The sequence below is a fragment of the Diadema antillarum genome, unplaced genomic scaffold (assembly GCF_040938485.1).
Source record: "Diadema antillarum isolate AM-2024a unplaced genomic scaffold, OU_Dant_1.0 seq00000460_RagTag, whole genome shotgun sequence".
Lineage (NCBI taxonomy): Eukaryota > Metazoa > Echinodermata > Echinoidea > Diadematoida > Diadematidae > Diadema > Diadema antillarum.
In genome coordinates, this window is record NW_027271431.1 from 3,777,934 (window position 1) to 3,798,367 (window position 20,434).

General features: G+C 36.7%; 1 protein-coding gene across 1 annotated transcript in view; it reads left to right on the top strand.

Moving 5' to 3' along the window:
• Nucleotides 1–19,499, top strand: part of LOC139733098 (zinc phosphodiesterase ELAC protein 2-like) — a 59,027-nt gene extending 39,528 nt beyond the window's left edge. The window contains exons 4-25 of the mRNA XM_071643941.1: nt 562–635; nt 1,050–1,114; nt 1,967–2,021; nt 3,016–3,102; nt 3,788–3,973; nt 4,593–4,651; nt 5,188–5,246; nt 6,922–6,982; nt 7,492–7,543; nt 8,141–8,201; nt 8,932–9,030; nt 10,148–10,313; nt 10,772–10,854; nt 11,861–12,082; nt 12,621–12,759; nt 13,147–13,185; nt 13,822–13,925; nt 15,475–15,568; nt 16,430–16,550; nt 17,622–17,700; nt 18,579–18,726; nt 19,347–19,499. Of these exons, the coding sequence (XP_071500042.1) occupies nt 562–635; nt 1,050–1,114; nt 1,967–2,021; nt 3,016–3,102; nt 3,788–3,973; nt 4,593–4,651; nt 5,188–5,246; nt 6,922–6,982; nt 7,492–7,543; nt 8,141–8,201; nt 8,932–9,030; nt 10,148–10,313; nt 10,772–10,854; nt 11,861–12,082; nt 12,621–12,759; nt 13,147–13,185; nt 13,822–13,925; nt 15,475–15,568; nt 16,430–16,550; nt 17,622–17,700; nt 18,579–18,726; nt 19,347–19,499 (2,206 nt within the window). The remainder of the gene's footprint in view (nt 1–561; nt 636–1,049; nt 1,115–1,966; nt 2,022–3,015; nt 3,103–3,787; nt 3,974–4,592; nt 4,652–5,187; nt 5,247–6,921; nt 6,983–7,491; nt 7,544–8,140; nt 8,202–8,931; nt 9,031–10,147; nt 10,314–10,771; nt 10,855–11,860; nt 12,083–12,620; nt 12,760–13,146; nt 13,186–13,821; nt 13,926–15,474; nt 15,569–16,429; nt 16,551–17,621; nt 17,701–18,578; nt 18,727–19,346) is intronic.
• Nucleotides 19,500–20,434: the final 935 nt, after the last annotated feature.

Genomic DNA, 20,434 nt, shown 5'->3' on the forward strand with positions numbered 1-20,434 from the left:
CGCGAGCGTCGCTTGTGCCGATTTTCGGCGCGATCACGCGTTCCATAGGCGAGATCTGAAGGGGGGCGGAATCCGCCCCCCCCCCCCCCCCCCCCCCCCCCCCCCCCCCCCCAGATATAGCATAGCCAAAAAAGCCCAGCCTGATTAGGGTTAAGGACTTGTCTTGTTTCAACTAGTCCTTTGACTCACTTGTTAGTCCATAATGACAACTCTGGGCTGAAATTTTTAGTCCCTATCATACTGGGCTAACTGTAGAAGATCAGTTTTGAGTACTGGTATGGTATTGTATGAGTGTACAATTTGTGAGAAGGTGACAATTCCTAGTTAATAAAACTCTTCAAGTGAACATAGCCCAGCAAATGGTCTGCTAAGATGTCAAGTATTTCTGATAACCTGATACAAATGGAGAATTGACCGTCTGCATTTAGCAGAACCGAAAAATAATGGTTGTAAAACACCTGTTTTAAGCATTCCTATAAATTGTTAAATCTACAACAATGAATTATAGTCTCTCGTTCATGCACTGTATGTTATTGTCTTGTTTTCTTTCTTTTACTACAGCACAAGAAATCTGTCCAAGTTGGAGCATATTTTCTTCACCCGAATGTCTTGGGAGAACATTGGCGGGTCAATCGGTAATCACTTTTTTGTGTTCATCTTTCAGCCAGCCCATGGACTCTTTAAGTCAGCGATATGGGCATATCAAATTGTGAATTTTTTCTATGAACGCATAGTACCTATGGAATGTAATTACAATATTAAGTTCACAAATGCTCCTTTCTGCCTTTATGACAGACTTCATTTATGAAATGACTTTAAACAGTAATCATTTTGATGAAGAAAGTTATGGGAACAGAAACATCTGATTGCAAAAGGTGTCATGCTTAAATTCTACTGTGATCTGAAGAACACTATTTGCAAGCCTTTTGTGATTTGCTATACTGTAGCTTGTTGCAACTTCATTATAAAGATTGTTAAGTGTGTGTGGAATGATTCCTCAACATGTGTTTGTATGCAGTGTAAGCCTTACATATTTTTACTCTATATAGGGATGACAATAACCTTGAAGAACATTGGTCTTCCACGAGTCACCATGTATGGACCCCAGAGTCTGGTTAGTAACTCTCATACATTTCAAAAGCTCTACAGCTGTAGGTAGCTTCTCTAAATGTGCATTAAAAGTAAAATATCAATGTTGCAAATTGTTTGAAAATCATATTTCTTCTAACAGTAACTACATATTTCTTCAAACAGTATTACCTGGTGGCTGTTGTAGTGTATCAGTATTTATTTTTTTTTTTTTTGTAGAGACTCAGACTGTTGTGTCACCAGAATGTTGATTTATGAAGTCATTTCTGTAATTCATTTCCTTTTCTATCCATCTGTCATGACAATATGGGATAATGTATTTTAGTGACAAAGTATCAATTTCACTCAGTATTTCTTTCTGTTCATTTCTCTTCCAGTGATGAAATTAGCACATTCTTGTGTAGAACCTTCGTCTTTAAATTCTGAGAGGCAATCATTACCCACTATTAGCCATCCTGTTTCATAGGTGTCATTTTAACAGTCACCTAGTGGTCAAGTTCATGTCTAAAACACCTTAAATAAAGATCTAGAATTCTTCGGTCTCTTCAGGTTCCATTTGTGAAATTATTATGTCCAGAAGACAATTTTGCTCCTATCTTCTTCCAAATTAATTGGATAATGCTCTGACTTCACTCGAGTCTATTTGAAAAGTTGTTTTCTTTCTTGCCTTTGATTGCCATCTTTCTACCCCCTCAAAAAAAGAAAAGAAAAGAAGTAAATTAATGTAATTATAGTTTCACATTGAAGGCAGATACACTGTATACTTGCATGAAGTGTTTTCATACGAACTGTCCATAGAACTGTTTAAGATCTCTTTTGACTGGCTGAATATTGTGCATCAAATTTATGTACTTTTCTTGTGTTTACTCTTATACAGGAAGACTTCAAGAAGGCACTACAGATATTTGCCAAGCAGGAGGCCATTGATATTAGTAAGATGATCATTATTTGTTTTATAAACTTAAATTTGACCATGGCAGTACATTACCTCACAGTTTTCATTATTTTTTAATTCATATCGATAAGCATAAAAAGGATACTGAAATTGATAAAAACACTGAAAACAAAATATCTGACATTATGGTATCATTTGATTGTTGTTTATTTTTTCCATTTGAATATTTGAAATGAGGCAGACGTTCTGTATTGTGACCAGCCGACAGAGAATCATAATTTTGCTATTATCAGATATTGCATATCATACTGGCACAGAGGGAATGTGATGGCACATCACATTACAGCAGTGTGTGTTAATGTTTTGATTTTTTTATTCATTCCTTCTTGGCATATTGACAAACTCAGTAGATATGTGCTTGATGTTAACTTTGAATTTAAAGGACAAGTTCACCTTCATAAACATAAGGATTGAGAGAATGTAGCAATATTAGTAGAACACACCATTGAAAGTTTGAGGAAAATCAGACAATCCGTTCAAAAGTTATGAATTTTTGAAGTTTTTGTGCAGTACCCGCTGGATGAGAAGACTACTGCAGTGTATGAATAACTTAGATGTCACATGCGTACAACAATATAAGGAAAATATAAAGAGAATTTCACAAAATTCCATCTTTTGAAAAAAGTACACATTCCCCTGACTCGTTACCGACAAATGTTATGGGTAATATTATTCCCCCTGCCTTTAGAAAGAGGCAAGTCAAGTGCACTTTTATTGTGCCAAAAAAGTGAAAATATGTTGAATTCTCTTTTACATTTTCTTTATACTGTTGTACGCATATGACTCACAAGCTGTAGTAGTCTCCTCATCCAGCGGTTGCTGCACAAAAATTTTAAAAATTCATAACTTTTGAACGGATTGTCTGATTTTCCTCAAACTTTCAATGATGTGTTCTACTAATGTTGCTACATTCTCTCAATCCTTATGTTTATAAAGGTGAACTTGTCCTTTAATGTGGTATTTCCCTGTAGACATCAAGCCGTACACTGATGGTCCCTTCAAGAATGATACCATGGTGGTTACACCAATTCCACTCTTGCGTAAGTCACCCAGTGTATGTACGTACCATGCCTACAGCTTTGTGTCTGTGTGTATGCTTGCTTGTCAAGAAAAGATGCCATATTTATTTACAGTTGAAACTTTTTTTGAGAAGGAGTTTTCTTTTTAAAGAAAGTCGTTTGATGAATAGTTTCATAAGGCTGATGTCTATACTTTTCTAAAATACTTGTATACATTTTATTTTCATGCCACCACAAACTAATGAGTAGTGGTTTAGGATGCCCCTCGTCCATCTGTGAATGAATATTTTCATTACCATCATTTGATTATATGGAGGATGAAGGAAAGCATCACAATAACATTTTGAAAATATTAGTTTGACAAACAAAATGTAAGCCTTGCCTGCATTGGGTTTTGTGGGTGAAAGGTCAGGGGCTGAGGTCACAAAGCAACAGTGAAATTGTATGCAGCCATGGAATCAAGAGCTGTACATTGTATTTGGTCAAATCTGAAGTCTATCACTTTCTGCAATCAATTTTTATGACCACAGTCTCTCTGTTGATTAGTCGTCATACTACCCTTACCTTCCAAAGTAATAGTTATGAAATTGATATGAAAATTCAAATAAGTGCCATTGCATGAGCTTAATTTTCATAGAGTTGGAATGATTATGAATTCAGTCAAGAGCATATGTATTCAAGATGTGTGCTGTAATCCCTCTATCTCTTTTATTTCCCCCTGTAGCTGTCTCCAGCGGAGAAGCTGCTGCTTCAGGAGATGATGTGACTGATGACCAAACCTCTGATGAGAATGATTCTGAAGAAGGCACTCTTCCAATGGAGGAAGACTCAGGCTCCAAGAGGAAGTTGTCCACCCCCTTGGATGTGATTTCAGAAATGGCTGTCAAATCCCAGCACACAGGTATTGGAAGCTCATATATGAAGACAATATTAGAAATGTATTAATAACTCATAACGTGCATGATTATTTTCCTGAGTAGTTTTTTTTTTTTTTTTTTTCATGCATAAAACTTTACGGATTGAAAAGAAAGAAATCCTTGTCAATATTTTAATTGTGTTTTTGTAATGTGGATGAAGCAGCTGTTGAATCATGTCATTCGATATCATACTTTAACCTGTTTAGGATGGACTGATTTTGCTATCACATGCATTTCCCATAGACACCTGCCCAAGTATACTCTGGACTGGTCTTTAATGGGTTAACCTTTTGTCTACTTTTCAAGATGGCACATTCACCTTGTGTCAGAGAAGAAATGGTAGGTCATAGGTCACTAGCTAGCTCTGTGTTCATTAAATGCCGAATGTAAAGTACTAAAGCTCCTCATTTGTTTGTGTGTAATTTTTTTACAGTCTTGGAAAATGTAGGAGTCTGATATCTGTCTTACATTGTCATAGTATTGACAAATCTCATGTAATTGTGGGAACATGAAATCATATTCATACTGAGAAGAAAAGGAAAAATATGTGAAGAGTGCAAATGATGTGCAGTCCAAAGAGTCTTAACAGCATTTTGTTGATTTTTTTCACAGGTGCAAAGAAGAGGAAGAAAGAGAGATTATCTGATTTCAGCATAGCATATATCTGCAAGGTGGGTGACACAATGACATCATGGTTTCTAGCATTTGTATATTCCACTAAACCTAGTTTTGTGAGAGTGTGTATAGTTTATATACAGTCATGGACATAAGGATCAAATCAAAGGCAGAAGATGAACAAGTACCGTCCATGAAATAATTTGTTGTATGAAAATCACATATTCTTAGAAAGAAAATTAGTGTTATACTAAACTGTCTCAATTCTCTATTAGCTCTGAAGTCCTCTATATTCTTATTTACTCAGAATTTTGTCATGTTTATTCTTTGTAGGTTGTGTATGTTCTTTGTAGTTTAAGTCACATTTTATCCTTGTTTGTCATCTGTTTTGCTTTCTACAATTGCATGTGTCATTGTAAAGTTTGGCCCTTGTATTGTAGTGTATGTAGTTGTTTACTACTATCTATGATAAGAAGGCACTATTCCGGCACATATAATGGGGGAAATAAAATGTCTGTCTACCTAGTATTTTGATATTTCTAATACCATTATTCTTTTTATTTTGTTTATCTGTATTTGTTCTGAATCCCAGCTTCATGACAAACCAGGCAAGCTGCTAGCAAAGAGAGCAACAGAATTGGGACTGAAGCCGTAAGTTAATGTGATGATGTTAAATTGGGTGCCAAAACTGTTCTCTGTGGCAAGTACTAGTGACCATTTCCAAAAACACCGCTCTTACACAACTCTGCTTGATTTAGTTTTTTTTTGTTTGTATGTATGTGTGTGTGTGTGTGTGTGTGTGTGTCATTCTATTGTTTAACAGACACAACATTGGGAGAGAACATTACTGACACAGATATTCAAATCTATTTCAATTCAATTGTCAGTCACAACAATGGAAAAACAAGTGATTTACAACAGATATTTTGGAGTTATGGTCATGAATCCTCAGGACTGGAAACTATAGAAACAATCAAAATGGATGCGAAAGTTATGACATTGTCTAACCCCTAAATTTCTCTCATTCCTAGATTTTGCATAATTTATTTTTGAATTGCTCTATTAACCCTAACTTACCTGGGGGTGGGGGGGGCCATGATGGCCCCCCCCCCTCGACAAATTCCGCGACCATTCTGGCGCGCAAAATTTTTTGACCGCGCCGCTCGCTGACTTTTTACTTTAAAGTCTCGCGCAACTTTTGAGACCAAATTTGTCACGCCCGGGCATACCGTTACGAAGCCACGCCCCTTCAAAAAATTTTCGTCAACCCCAAAATTGCTCAAAAACGTGATTTTGTGTACAAAGTCAATGCAAATTGTGTTTTTTCAATTAATTCATATAAAGATTCATATTTTTAATTTTAATGGCTGAAATCAATTTATTTTAGTATAATTATGCTTCAAAAAATGTGTATGACAAATCCTGCTGAAAAAAACAAAAACAAAAGTTTGAAAAAACAATGAAATACATAAAAAATTGATAAAACAATAAAAAACATAAGAAATTAATTTTGATACCGAATTTTTTTTTACGCACAAATGTTCAGAATGTCACTAGGAATATTTACATCAAAAGTCAGCATTCCATAAGCTCTTATAAGCCAATTACAGACGAAAATTAGATTTTTTTGCATATATTTGCACAATATATTAATTTAAAATAGAAAATGAAAATTTTTTGAAAATTTAACTTAACAGTCTTGTAGATTACATCCGGCTTTATGTTCATGCAAAATTTTGCGGCGATCGCGCGATCAACGGCCGAGATCTGAAGGGGGGGCCATAATGCCCCCCCCCCCCAAGGAATTCAAGCTCGCTAAATACCCCAGGTAAGTTAGGGTTAAAAGCAAGAAGTGAAACTGACAAATGATTTGTGGACTGAATTAGCATTATACGTATGCAAATGGTTCTGCCTATGAACCAGTAAAGCATATCAACTGCCTTTTGAGCATGCCCTGCAAAATCATCTTATTGTATGTTTATCTTGGTGAATTAATGAATGTATGGATTTTTACAATGGCATACTGTATGTGATTTGCATGAGATTCAGCCATTAGTAGCTCTTGTTGTTGATTTAAAAAAATGCTTAGGTGCATCATGACTTCATGATCAGGGGTTATGTTGACTTTTTCAGAAAGAATATATTCCATACATGTAGGTTGGTGTCAGGTAAACTCTCATTACTAAGTTTACTATTAAAGTCAACAGTCATTTATTGAATTGCGTGCAATAATGCACTGTTTCCATGTTGGTTTAATGTCAACCTTCATTCCTTTATTGAATGATTAGGAAGTTATCTTTGTCATTGTGATTGATTACCTTTTCAGAAGCTTACACTTTGAGAGAGCCAAGGCTGGGGAGACCATCACACTGGATGATGGCAGGACGGTAAGCAAACTAATTTATTTTCTCTTCAGTCAAAACATAAACTGATATATTAGATACCTCTACTTTGTTTGTGTGTTTGCAAACAGAATCAAATACATGTTAAAGAGACAGATATGTATCAAACATTTACTGACCATTATAAGCTATAGTAAATAAGGAAAGAAAATTTATTGCAATGTTAATCCAAAAGACAATTTGTATTGTGATGGTGTAAATTGATGCTTAGATGTGTTTTATACCTTGTCCATTCTTCTTCTTTTTTCTGTTTGTTTAAATAAGAGGAAGTCAAGCTACAAAGTCAACAAAAAATATGAAATTATATTGCTTGTGTATCGGCTTGATAGGCATATTAATTGTTATTTCTGTCATCATTATCATCAAAGCATTAACAGTAAACAGATGGCCGGCAGGAGGTAATTTGCCATCTACAGCTGATAACAGTTTGACCCCACTCTTGATACATGGGACTGTTCAGATACAAAGTTGTCAACTTACACATATTCCAACAGGTGGGACCACAGGATGTTCTTGGACCAAAGATTCCTGGCCAAGTCTTCATTGGTGAGTGGGTTAACCTGTTCCATACTGAATTCTGAAATGCCCATAGACTTAATACACAGGCCACCAGGTTCCCGTATGGAACGGGTTTATGAAAGGATGCAGAGGACCTCTCAGGTGCCAGTAGTGTTTAGACACACCATCTTTTGATCAAAATCAGTTGTGAATTTTAGTGTTCATGAGACACTTTTTGCTTACATGGTGGATCACCATTCAAGGTAGTTTTTCTCTCTTTCCTCCTTGTTTTTTGTTGTTGTTGTTGTTTTTTTTTTGGGGGGGTATAGTGTGTTAGGGCAGTGATGTGGTTAAAATCTTTTTTAAGCCCAGTAAAATTGGTAATTTTGCATTTTTTTTTCCTTTAAAGAATAGAAAATTTGTAATAAGGAGGCAAATATATTTTGATATGTTTCATATTCTCAGAGAGTAGTCTGTACTAATGTAGTCACATGTTTGTATAAATATTTTCTCTCTTTATAACTCTTTATAAAAAGTAATATTCTCTCACATAGTTTCTAACAGGTGATTGGTTAAAACTTTTCATTCTTGTTCATATCATAATGCATAACCTATGATCATTTCATCTTTATTTTTCTGTTACAGTTTTGGAATGTCCATCATTGGAATACATTGAACCTGTCATTACTAATGAAACATTTCCAAGGTATGTGAAGGGGATGTGTGTGTGTGTTTGTATGTCTCTCTTTGTTTGTAACTTTGTATTTCCTGAGCAGACAATGCTGTGATTGATATACTTTTCTTCCATCATTCTAGCTCTGTTTGTCTGTTTGTTTTTATGTTAAAAAAAATAGAATCAAAGAGAATTTTACTTTGGTTTCAGCTATATTCCAGTCTATACATTGGTGCAGACAATGCCTTGCAGTATTGCAAATACATAGTACCATAATTTCATACCTGATTTCATTCAATAACTGTCATATATTTTCAAAACTTTTTGAATGGTGTTTGTGTGTGTGTGTTTGTGTGTGTATGTGTGTGTGTGTGTGTGTGTGTGTGTGTGTGTGTGTGTGTGTGTGTGTGTGTGTGTGTGTGTGAGTGAAGGCATGATTGTATATAATCAGAAATATGGAAGTGTTTGATGAAATTGATATCTAAGGATCACCTTTGATATGTTTCCTTCAGTGTTTATTGATAAACATGTCATCTTTGTGCTACCCCTGTATTCTAGCAAAAGCTCAAATGTTATGTGTTATGTGAGAATTACAGTGAGATACCCAGTGCACAGTATGAAAGTTGGGGGGGGGGGGGGGAAACAAACTTGTATTTAGTCCCATGTGGATGATGTGCAGGTTATGAATCATACCCTGTCACTTTGGCAGTAAAGGATGAGGCAGAAATTCACTGGATGCATTTTTCATGTTGGACTTTGGCAGACATTTTGCTGACTGTGGTGATGAGACGGCAGCGCTGGTACTCCACATGTGTCCTGAGGAGGTCCTGGGTGATACCAGATACCAGGAATGGATCTCAAGGTATCAACCTGTCATCTTGGTGTGAAATGAGTTTCTTGTAGTTTTTATCGTTTATCAAGATTTCTTGCAATCCTCATCTTAATGGTGAATGTATGCGTAGCTTGTGATGCCATTAATGTGTGTTAATACAGGCAAATTTCAGTCAAATGAAGCCCTCAAGACTGGCAGTTTCCTTTCATTATATCAGAATTCTGTTACAGCCAAACAATAAAATATATAAAGGTGTATAGATGATAATTGTGAGACCTGAATTTTTACTTTGTTGTAATTAGAGTTTTGTTGTATTGGGAGTGCACTGTAGTGCCATTACCAGATACAACTCTGCTTTGTGCAATAGTTATGGTATTTGATGAGAACTGGTCTGTTGATGATTAAAGGCACTGGTGACAGTAGATATCAGACTTGTGTTAGCAGATAGAGAGATGGACATTAGCCGAATCCTTGATCATTAAACTACAACTACTGACGATCACGAAACTTTTAGCTGACTTCAGTTTGCTATTAAAGACACATTTAATGAACATATCTGACTCAGAAACATCAGAACTTTTAACCAATGAATTCACCCTCTTCTCTGTGATAACAGGAAGTCTTGGTCAGTGTAGTCTTATCAGACAATTCTATTCACTGTTCTTTAGTCCACTTGCCAGAAACATTCTTTATACCATGAAAATTCAAATACATACATGTATTTGCAGGCAGAAAACTAAAAAAAATGTCCCATATTTGGATATATTCACTGAAGAGGATTTATATGAATTTCAGGATTTTATGAAAATATTTGTCAGTCTGTTTGAAATACTAGTTCTTAAAGACCTGGTACTGTATCATGGAGTGGGAAGGCTGGCCCGGTTCAGATATATCAGAGAATCCCCGTAACAAACTGTATACAGATTTATCACTGATCTCTAGGGTATGTTAGTACACAAGCAGCAGAAGAATCTCGACTGCAGTTTATCGTTACCAATGAACATATGCTGCGATGCACATATCATTGCTGACTGGTGCTATTTGTGATTTTCGAATGTAACCTGGTGGACAGCAAATGGATTTGGCCACCCATGATTCCCCACGCTTTTGGATCTTTAACATCACTCTCATTTCACATCATGCACAGGTTTGGACCCTCCACAGAACATGTCGTCTTCAACCGATCGTGCCAGAGTCTGAAGTTTGATGCCAGTAGAGGGCAGCAGACATTCCTGAATCAACTTCACACCGACATCTTCCCAGTACTTCCAAGCCATTCTCTCAGACGTCCTCAGTCTCTGCCTTCAATCAATGCGAGTTACTGAATCTCTTTATGTTGAAGATTTAGATGGAGAAGATTAGTGGCAAGAGTTTAGACTTTGTGATTGGAGAACCATGGAAGGCAGTCATGCAAAGATGTGATTATTCAAATTGATGAAATTCTGAGTGAATATGAATTGGGATCACCATCATGAAAAAGACTGACATTGCTTCCTTGGCATTCGTGTCATTTGGTCCTTAATTGACACATTAATAATAATTAGACCAAATCTTTGCAGCATAATGGTTCATTTATATAAAAAATCATACCAGCGATTGTTGTGTGTTTACTTCACAGTAAAAATTAAATCATCAACTTCTTCATTTAAAGGAAAAAAATCAATGGGTTTGATGTTCGCCATATAGTATTGCCTAGTATAAATCTGCAGATGATTCTGTGACAGGCAAAATTGATTAATTTGTTTCAATTTACCTCTTTCTGTAAATATAGATTGACGGTGAACAGCAGGCCAAGCTGATGTTTGCTGAGATTTACAACAAATATCATATGAAGCCTGCCAAGGGATGGGAGAGGTAAGGCCATCATTTCTTATCTACTAGATCTGCAATATTTTCTTCTAGTAGATCTTTTAATTTCTTACAGTTTGATCTTGTCAAATATTACAATACAGTAACGGTAGAAACTTTTGCATTGAGCTAATTTTTCTCATTTTTTTTTTCAATTTCAGTTTACTTGTAGATGATCTAATGAATGGGAGTATTCATGTAATATATTTACAGGCTGTTTTTTATGATTTATTGGATGCAAAATTGGCACAGATTTCCACCCTGCAAAATATTGCATCTCAACAGAATGCTATAAAGAGTAAGTTACTCAGTTTTGTTTTGTTTGTCTTTTTAAGCTGCTCTTTCAAATGATGTGGTCAAGTTTACATGGATTAAGTATAAAAAGGTTTTCAAAGAGAAACAAAAAGATTAGGAAAGGTAATAATGAACAATGGAGCTAATGGGTCTTGTTTAGGTTTAAAGAGAATGATATGGCCCTTTCACTCAAATTTTGAGCCAATAATGCTAAACCTCTGGTAGCTGTGAGATGAACTGTAGGAATTAGAGGGCAGATAGATTAGTTAAACCTCTTAAAGGGACTGTACAGTACTGGTTGAGGTGGGTATTCATGTTTTGAACATTTTGAGATAATGAAAAACCTTTTATGAAATATGACAAAGCATGTAATTTTAAGAAGGATTCAACATTCATTTGATTAAAATTGGTTTTCAAATGGCTGAGATATTCAAAAAAGTGCTAATAATAAATGGCGACAGGCCACGCCTTTTATTAGGATCTCTTTGGTTCACCTTGTTTTTGGATATCTCAGCCATTTCAAAACCGATTTTCATCAAGTGAACTTTTGATACCCCATGCTCTTTGACATCTCATAGAGTGGTTGCTGAATATCTCGCAAAACGTTAAAAGCTTAATCCTCACCTCAACCAGAACTGTACACACCCTTTAAGCTAAATTGTAGTGTGCAGCAATATTATTGTAAGTCCCCTGTTGCCTCGCCCCGGTATACTTACAGGGACTATATCGTCAGTGAAGACAGGCAGAGATTCCTGGATGAGCTAGCCTCACTTCAAGACTTTCAGACCAGCCTAACGTCCATGAGGGCGTCATTGGAAGGGTTCAAAGGTCAAGGACCTCTGACAGAAAGGGGGAAGTACCCTGAAGTTGTGTTCCTTGGCACAGGGTCAGCCATGCCAAACAAGGCCAGAAATGTCTCAGGAATTCTCCTCAATACAAGGTTAGTGTTTGTCTTTTCCTGTCTTTTCCTCTGCTGCCCTTTGATTTCTTTGTGATTGCTGTTTTTCTGTCCTTTTAACTTTTTGTCTTTTTGCCCCCTTTTCTCGTTCCCTCCTTTCCCCTTTTTTGTGTATTCTCCCTGTTTTCTTGTCAGTCAGAACTCGCTTAGTATAAAGTGATCTCAGAAACTAGAATTGAAGCACAGGCACCATCATGACAACTGAAAAATTGTATTCATTTGTTTGTTTCATTCATGGTCTTGATATAATTCTATCTGAGAAAATAGATTCACATTTGACAGTTACCTAGAATTTGCTTACAGCAATAGTGATAAGTAATGTGAAAGAGAATTCACATTTATTTTTTGTATGTGTTCTTATATTTTGATTGAAAGATAGATTATTTTGTGAGACGTTTCATTGCAATGTAGTCAAGAATGTGCAAATTACAGTTTTTATGAAGTAACCTCAGTAAAAATAGGTTAAGTTCTTTAACCTTTGTGCCTACTTTATGTTACTGTACTATAACTTGTCTCACAGTGAGACCAGATCATTGATCATGGACTGTGGTGAGGGGACTTTTGGTCAACTTTGTCGTTACTACGGCGACAAGGTGGATGACATCATTTCCCGCGTCCAGTGCATCTTCATTTCCCACATTCACGCAGATCACCATGCAGTAAGTTGTGTCAAAGGTCATGAATTCTTGAGTTAGTTGCAGTGGATTTGCTTCATATAGAAACTTGTGCAGTCAACTAGTCACTGAGACATGTATTTCAAATAAAGAAATGACAACATGAAATGAATGAATGGAGTGGATTTTGTGTAAATACCTTACTTTTGGCTATAATTGAGATATAGGCATGTGAATTCAGTTTCAAAACATACCTGCCTCATATGGTAATCGCAGCATCATATGTTCATTTCCTTACTTGTTTGTTTGTTTGTTTGTTTTTTGTTTGTTTTGCTTGTGTGTGTATGTGTGTGTGTGTGTGTGTGTGTGATTTGTGCATTGAGATGTTGTGGGTATGGGAGAATAAAACTATTTTCATCTATTTTTTTTCAGGGTCTTATAAACCTGTTGAGGCATTGGAATAAAGTGACAGTGAGTATACTTCAGTCTAATTTTCTGGGCTTTTTTTTAGATAATCACATGACAGTATCGTTCCAGTTGTCTAGTGTTATTGAGAGAGCACTGACAGTTATGTCCTTGGCATTTTGCCAAGTTTCTTCCTGAAGTTTTATGGAGTATAAATTACATTGCAAGGTCAAAGGTTACGTCTCAAATCAAAGACATCATTGACTGGCTTCCATATTGAAAAACTAGCATCCTAAAGCAAACTGCACAAAAACATTCTTTGTAGAAATTTGTAGTAGAATATGGACAAGGTCAATGTTGCAATGTACTTGATGTATTAAAAAACATGGGAATTATATCTGTGCATTAGGAGGAAGAGAAACTTGATGTTGATAGGGGTCAATTACTTGTATGGCATATTGCTCTTCTTATTGACCCCATTCTCATGATCTCATTTGTTTTTTATTCTCTTTGATCATCCCTTCTATGATCACTGTTATACTAGTATATATCCTTATGATATTTTTGTTTATTGTACAATGTGTGTAGATACATGACTGACAGTTGTTTTATGTAAGATGACTAGAAATAAAGATGGGATCATATTTTCATATTTTGTTTGGTGTGACTCTAATGTCTCTATTATCCCTCATCCACCCACAGGGAGCTGATGCTAGTACTAACCTCCTCCTGGTGGGGCCAAAGAGGATGTTCATCTGGCTCAATGAATACCACAATCACTGTGAGAGCTTCATCAACAGACTCAGGTGATGATTCCTCCTGGGCCCTGTTCACAAAACTTGTTGTCAGTGACAAGTTGTCATAGGTATTATAAGCTACTGAAATCCTTGCATCTGATTGGCCAAGAGCAAATAAGAGCAAATCTGTCATTGAAATGTGGCAGTTGTCACTGATAACAGGTCTTTTGAAACGGAACCCTGATCTGTGACTCTTATCACTCAGACAGCAAGTCTTTTAAAAGGCATTATTTACTATTTGCAGATGAAACAAAAACACAGCTTTAGTGCTTCAAAATAGTTCTAAAATGTGAGTTAGGAACAGAAACAATCAATGTAAAAATCAGAATCAGTAGAATCTATGCTATTAAAGTATTGTTAAGTATACAAAATGTCAACAATAGTCATAATAAAAATGTTTCTAGACTAAACCGTCTTCAGTTATGGTTTATTGAGAAAAATAGTGATATTTCTGTACATTTTAGGCTTTATTGCGAAAATTGTATATGGTATAATGTTTTGTGATACGCCTGACCTACACATACAATGCATCAAATGTGATATCTCAAATTTTTTTTTAAATCACTGCTCAGAAGCGGATCTAGGGGGGGGGGGGGGGGGGGTTGCAACCCCCCCCCCCCAAAAAAAAAATAAAAAAATAAAAAAATAAAAAAATCCGGGGACCATTTTTTTTAAAATCTTATCTTTTTTTAATTTTCATGGGGGGTTAATTTGGCAATGACCTCTATACCAAAAATAGTGGTGTTTTAGATGCAAGAAAATGCCATTTTCACACACATATTTTCAAAAATTCTCCCTACTGTGGGAGGGGGGACACCCCCTTCCCACACCCTCCCCCCCCCCCCCTCGCTTGCTCCGCTCGCTCGGGCTCGGTCGCTACGCTCCCTTGCATACTGCCCCAACCCCCCCCCCCCCCCCTTTTATAAAAAGCTAGATCCGCCCCTGCTGCTCCCAATGGTAAACAGTACCTTTAAAGCTGCAAAACGAATTAACTTGTTTCAGACATCATGGACCAGAGTACACACTTGTCACTCCTCTCCTACTTGAATTGCACTGACTTTGTATTGATGAAGTGAATGCATTAGTTACAAGTCTATTGTAATGACATACAAACGCATTCATAACAGGGCACTTGCAACAAGGGAAGCTTGGTAGGAATTTGCACCCACAAATACAAATGCTGTGAGGATGATTGGATGATTAGAATATTAATTAATCAAGAACTTACTTGATGTCATATTGGCTTCATTAGATTACAGCCAAAGTAGCAGAGTGACAACACCATGCTTCAGTAATGATATTTTGATAAAATGACACATTTCTAGTTTCCTTTGTAGAATAAGGTCGAGTCTTACACTGTTTACAGATCATTTCAGATAATGTGTACCACTGTTCATTTACCCCCCCCCCCCCTAAAAAAGAGAAAAAGTGAGGAAATGAGAAAGTTAGGGAACATACTATTTGATGCTAGTTATATCAGTGGAAAGCACTGTATGCAATACTTGAGGCATGAAGCCACTCATATGTTTTTGTTTGTTTTTTATTTGATTGTGTGCAGGTTTATAGAACTGGGAGACATCAATGTGAAGACTCCTGTGGAAGAGAGATCCAAGCATGAATCATCTCTCCTCTCCAGGCTCAATCTCCAGGAGGTAATATTATACAGATATTTAATACTTTTCAGAGTTGAAATGTAACGCTTGACATCAATGCGGGATTTACATTGTATATTTTCCCCAGAAGATTATGTTTCCCAAAGCAGGCAGTACTAGGGAAAAACACTGTCTCGAGGAGAAAGGATATTCTGAAATCATCAGCTTTAATTTATAGTGGAGCCCTTGTTCCTTGAAGCTTGTTGAAAAGTATGGGAAACTTCTCTCTATCTTTTTATCTTTTAGCTTTCAAACCTTTATATAGGCTGTTGCAATACACTCGTCTGTAATGATGTGATCAACTTTTGTGAAGACCTATTTGATCTTTGTTCCCTGAAAAAAAGAACAAATATTTGCCACGATTGGTAATTCGGGATATATCAAACTGACAGAAACTTGACAATTTTATGTCATCATTTACGTAGTACTGACGACGAAAGGGCAATGAAATGTGAGAGTCAAAGAATAGGCGAGAGATGTTGCTATCATAGTTGTCAGAGAGGCTCATATCCACTGTTGGTTACACAGAACATTTCAGTGGATTCTTTCGCAATCAAGAAATGTTTGAAGGAGGTAGCTCACACTTCATAGGAATTGTACATGTGTTTATCGATTGATAGAGGAAAAAAATGATGAATATAGATTGTAATCCTGATGCAATGGTAGTAACATCTTTAACCTGGTGAAGTGGTCCCATCTCACATCCAACTGGACCCCATGGAAGACCCCGCTTAGTGTAGCTGAATATGGGCTATCCAGCCATCTTCTCAGATGGAAAATGAACGAACAAACAAACAAACTTCATGCCTACTACTTCAAGCGTTAGCTTCATTGTCATTCTGTCCCTGCTTCCCATTACAGTTTAACTCTGTGTATGTGCGTCACTGCCCTAATGCCCATGGATTGACCTTTACACACCAGGATGGATGGAAGGTGGTTTACTCTGGAGATACCATGCCCTCTGATGCTCTTATTGAAGCAGGTATTCACTGATTTTACACCTTTGGCAGAAATTACTGTATAAGGGTTTTATTTTTTGTGAATTTTGTGAGTCTTGTGCCATTCGCGAATTTAAAAACACATGATGATATAAACTCCAATCCAGACATGAATGTGACCCACACGCATACATTTCTTCATTCAGTCCTGTACTCCACAATCACATATTTAACCACTCATGAAATCGTCGGGAAGTCCTGATTCCTGAAAACTTAGACTCGCTAGATATATGGCGTATATGCTTTTCAAATCTTGGTGCTGGAATCAATTTTGTCAAAGACATGTTAGAAACCACTTCAGGACTCTTCCACAGGATGTATCTGAGGAAAATCTGTGATTTTGGTTTTATGTGTTGATGGTTGTATGAGTTATACCAGTATGACTTTTATGCTTGATCATGTGTAAACATACTGAAAAAAAACAAGGCCAGTTATTATGAGTGATTATTTGTTTTTCTCCTTCTTCCTGCCTGGGACTGCTATTGTAGGCTGGTTTACTTTTTTTTTATATTTGTTTGTATTTTTTCCTTTAGGACCAAATTATATCATTTGTAGTCCATGTTTTCTGACTAACACACTGCAAACTTGTGGTCCACTAGGAAAATTACATGTTGCCATGATGGACAAGCCTTTTGCAAGGTGCAGTTGCCTGGAACACTTTGTAGTATGGTTATGCATCACATACATGTAGATACATGTATGTCAGTAAACTGGGTCGAGGGCGATTACCCCCTGGGCAATTACCGTGAACCCTTCCCCTGGCCCTAATCCTAATCCTAAAATCCTAATCCTGAACGTAATCCTAACCCTTACTCAAACTCCTAACCCTAAACCTAACCCTAACCCTCTGGGGGTAATTGCCTGGATATGCAGTAAACTGTGTGTTACTGTTATCAAACTTATATTTGCCCATTATAAGAATGATTGCGTCTAAATCTCAGGATAGCTGTGATTATGGTTTTATGCTTCCTAGTCCATGGAAACCTACAGATATGGCTGCCACAATTCTACAAAAATTATGCATACAATGTAAATGTATTTTTGGTTGGTTCCAGGCAAGGGAGCAGATCTTCTGATTCATGAAGCCACTCTGGAAGATGGAATGAATGAAGAAGCAAAGAAGAAAAGACACAGGTACAGAAGAAATTGTCATTCCCAAATTCCCTACTTCAGATATTCCTTGATAGGATGTCAATGTACTTTTGTTTTTTTGTTTGTTTGTTTTTTTACATTGCCAAATGTGTTTAAGATCTATTGGCATATCTAATGTGGCATGAAGTTGAATGTAAACAACTTGAAGCAAAATTAAAATATTGTTATGTTGTTTGGGGAGGTTTGCGTTTGGTTTATTAGTTTTCGTGAGATTCCTGTCCTGCTGTTAAAATAAAAAATAAGGGTTATTTTGCAGATGTGAATACTTAATTGTAACGATTACGTATCTGGCATGTTCAATGTGGCATCGTTGAAAGGTCTAACATATCAGCCATAGTGCTATGAAATAGACTAAAGGCAATATTTTGTAAAATTATGTATATGAAGCTTCCTCGTGAATGCAGGTTCTAGTGGAAGTCATTCATATAATGTTTTAAGAGTTTCTTTTCAGACAAACACTGTATGGAGGGAGAAATATAAGGAATACAGTTGTATGTGCATTTCAATTTGTATTCAAGTGTATGCATTTTCAATCTTGACATCCAAGCAGACAATCATTTTCTTGCCAACTGTATACATTTGAAATTCTCTTGTCTAAGGCAAATCTGAGTGCATATTTTAAGCAAACATTCGTTAGGCAAGCCGTGGGATGGTCACGTTTAAACAATTGTCATCGAATCATGCAAGAGATTTGAATGATTTCAAAGAGAGATATCAAAATTAGCTGGTATATCATTTCTTTATAACCAGAAGGAAGCTAAATCCACAGATATTGTACACTGATAGAACCGTCCTGGTATTCAGCCATGCCTTCTGCTTGAAGTCTAAATGCCTGTGTGTCCATCATTGTTTGATTCCAGTATGATATCCGAAGCCATCCAGGTAGGCCAGTCCATGGAGGCCAAGTTTCTCCTCCTGACACACTTCAGCCAGCGCTACCCCAAGGTACCCCTCATCGACTCCTCCTCCACCTCTAGCCGGGTTGGCATCGCCTTCGACAACATGAGGGTGAGTTAGGACTTCAGGACTATTTACCACAGGCGGCTTCCATTACAGTAAAGTCCTTGGGCCCGGCAGTTTTCCTTCATTATAACAAAATTTTGTTATAGCCGAACAGTAAAGTACTATGTAAAGAAATGTAGATGATAATTTTTGTACTTGGATTTTTGCTTCATAGTAATGAGAATTTCGATAGAACCATGTTTGTTATAAAAGCAAATGGGAGTGTACTGTGCAATGGACTCCTGTTATAACGAAGTCCCAGGGACCGGCAGTTTTCTTTTGTTATATCAAAATTTTGTTGCAACCGAACAAATAAACAATGAAAGAACATAGAGCTGATAATTTTGGGACCTGGATTTTCACTTCGTTGTAACCAGAATTTTGTTATAACCATGTTCATTATAACAGGAGTGCACTGTAGAAGTGAGTACCCCATGCTTACTAGAATCCGAGCTTTCAAATGTATTTAATGGGAACTTGCAATAGAATACATTGTAGCTCGATGCAAGGCTCCAAAAGAAAAATATCCACAAAACTGAAAGCTGTAGTGTCAATTGAGGAGGACCATTGAGAAACTCTATTCATTCAGTATTCTTTGTACCAACTTTTGGACTGTCTGTCTCCAGGTCTCCTTCTCAGAGCTGGAGGTACTCCCAGTCTTTCTACCGGTCCTTAAGCACCTCTTTGCAGAGGAGATCCAAGAGTTGGAGGTCAACCGAGACAAGAAGGCGGAGAAGAAGAGCAGCTTGAAGTCAATGAGACAACACCCTAAATCATGACGCTACTTCCATCAATGCATATCATTTATTTTGTACATTAATCATGTCTTATAATAAGACTAGACTGGTTGTTACTGAATCTTCCGTGTTGGTTGAACTGAAATCCCTTGTAGGATGCACTCCCTAATGCTGGGTGTGGTCGGGTGTGTCTGGGAACCCTCATTTTTGCTGCTATATAGTAGCAGTTTTGATGGAATTGTAATCCTCAAGATACGCCTACCATCTGCCAAATGTCCCTAATTGAAAGGAATATTTTTTACAGGTAATAAGAAGTAATTAAACTTTTTTTCCAAGGTTCATAAACATATGTTGTCAAAAATTCCTCTGTTTTCAAGTTTCAACCGAAGTGTTCATATTTGTCAAGCTGCAGATTTTTGTGGCTGGTGTGTAAGGAAGAACGTGTGCAAAAATTTGATGTGACATTCTATGAGATAATTAAGTCTAAGCAGCTCTGTTTATGCCTAAGTTTTTGGACATAATGTTCAGTGTTCATGCTCTTTTGATACCGTGTTTTGGAATACCGGTACAGAAAATTATAAGTAAACCTCAGCGATAGTGATAAATCCAGGAATTCCCTGTGGAGATACAGGGAAATATTGTAGGTAGCATGTATTAACCTGTTGAAGAGTAGTGCAGAATATTCTCGGGCAGGTGTTTATGGGAAATGTGTGTTATAGCAAAATCAGCCCGTCTTCAATGGGTTAACTTTGACATCCAGTCATCCAGACAACTAAGACCATGTTATTACAGTGCACTCCCGTTATAACGAAATGCTTGGGACCGGCAGTTTTCTTTCGTTATAACGAAATTTCGTTATAACCGAACAAATACAATATATAATGATAAGCAAGGAAACAAATATATATATATATATTATGTTTGCTGAATACTCATCATACACTGAAAAGCTATGTGAAATGGAATGGAATTATTAC